Here is a 1505-nt window from a genome sequence, read left to right on the forward strand (position 1 = left end):
AAGTGATAACACCATAGATGCCACATTGTTGATTATCATTGTAGTAGCAGCTGTGATAGTATCTATAGCTATTGTGGTTTCTATAACACTGTGTATTGTGAGATGTAACAATGTGAGAAATAGCTCCTCTGAAAGAACAGCAGAAGAGAAACAGGCATACCAATGTCGCAATGAGATGAGACAGTTGATCTATCAAGGTAACAACAGTGTACCTGTGATGTCAGGTAATCGAGGAGAGACATCAGACAGATATGGTCATTCGAGGAGCCATTACTATCCAGAAGACTGGAAGACATCGACAATGAACAGAAGTCTTCAGAAGTCTACAAAGGTAAGCTTTTCTTTAATTAACAATTTGTTAGTAAATAATGTGTAATTAATAATTATATGACTGGAAGACATCAACAATGAATAGAACTTTACCAAAAAGCATGAAGGTGTGTGGTAATATTCTCTGTTGATAATCTTATAATTATTTACAGAATATTGGTTTTAAATGTTAGTTGTATTCTTAGTCTGTAAATTATAAAGTTTGTTTCTTCACACTTATTTTAAGCCAGTAACATGAATCATGATTGATATTATTATGATATAACGATTGGATTTTGTAAAATTTTATATTTTACTAAAATTGCAATGAGACATGAAATGATTTGTTTCTCTAACAGCAGAAATACAGTCAACCTATAGAGGTAACATCTTATGGAGATAACAGACCATCTTCTAACTATCCCACTGACACATTGACCAGTCGTAAGAGTAGTGTACAGTGCTGGAGTGAGCGGTCAAGTAGACAGTATGAAGAAATACCAGCAATGTCAGGTAAAACAATTTCCTCTATCTATAATAATTGGTGCATCTCTCATTTTTCCCAGTGACATTTTTTGGAGTGAATTTTAAAGAAACACTAGGATTTTGAGGACTTCCCAAATCTTGTTTCTAATTGTTGTATCAATTGATGAAAAAGTTTGGCGAATTATATTTATAACCCAAATACATAAATCCATTTGTATTTTGTAGTTAATTGTTAAAAGGTATACTCAAGTGCATGTCTAATTATATGATGAGATTAATTCGTTCATCATAGTTGTTTTACAGATCATCAAAGTCATTTAATAATTATTGTCTCTGTGAATTCTGTAATAAGTTTATTTGATGTATATGTGTTTCAGGAATCTATGGTGCCCTACCTGATGTATCAAGCACCATTGAGAGAGACCATTACCAAGACAGATATGTGAAACCTCCAGAGAGACAGTTACCTTCAACACCAGATGTTGTTGTCAGTTAAGTGAGACTGAGAAGATGACACAACAGAAATTATATCACCCTTCAACATTCACACAACATTTAAAACAACACAAATATATTAGTTAGTTAACAATACTTCCCCACATATGACTGAATAGTTTGTATGTGTTTCAAACAAAGTATTTGAAATGTGTACATCTGGGGTAGGGTTGTGCAGATAAAACTAATATAACATCAATTATTCTGATTAATCA

At 32.6% G+C, this 1505-nt stretch overlaps 1 protein-coding gene across 1 annotated transcript in view; it reads left to right on the forward strand.

The window, feature by feature from the left end:
* LOC106878682 (protocadherin-11 Y-linked) overlaps positions 1 to 1505 on the forward strand; it is a 16734-nt gene that overhangs the window by 6630 nt on the left and 8599 nt on the right. The window contains exons 5-6 of the mRNA XM_052972996.1: positions 669 to 822; positions 1173 to 1282. Coding sequence (XP_052828956.1) covers positions 669 to 822; positions 1173 to 1282 — 264 coding nt within the window. The remainder of the gene's footprint in view (positions 1 to 668; positions 823 to 1172; positions 1283 to 1505) is intronic.

Source organism: Octopus bimaculoides, chromosome 14 (genome assembly GCF_001194135.2).
Source record: "Octopus bimaculoides isolate UCB-OBI-ISO-001 chromosome 14, ASM119413v2, whole genome shotgun sequence".
Taxonomy (NCBI): domain Eukaryota; kingdom Metazoa; phylum Mollusca; class Cephalopoda; order Octopoda; family Octopodidae; genus Octopus; species Octopus bimaculoides.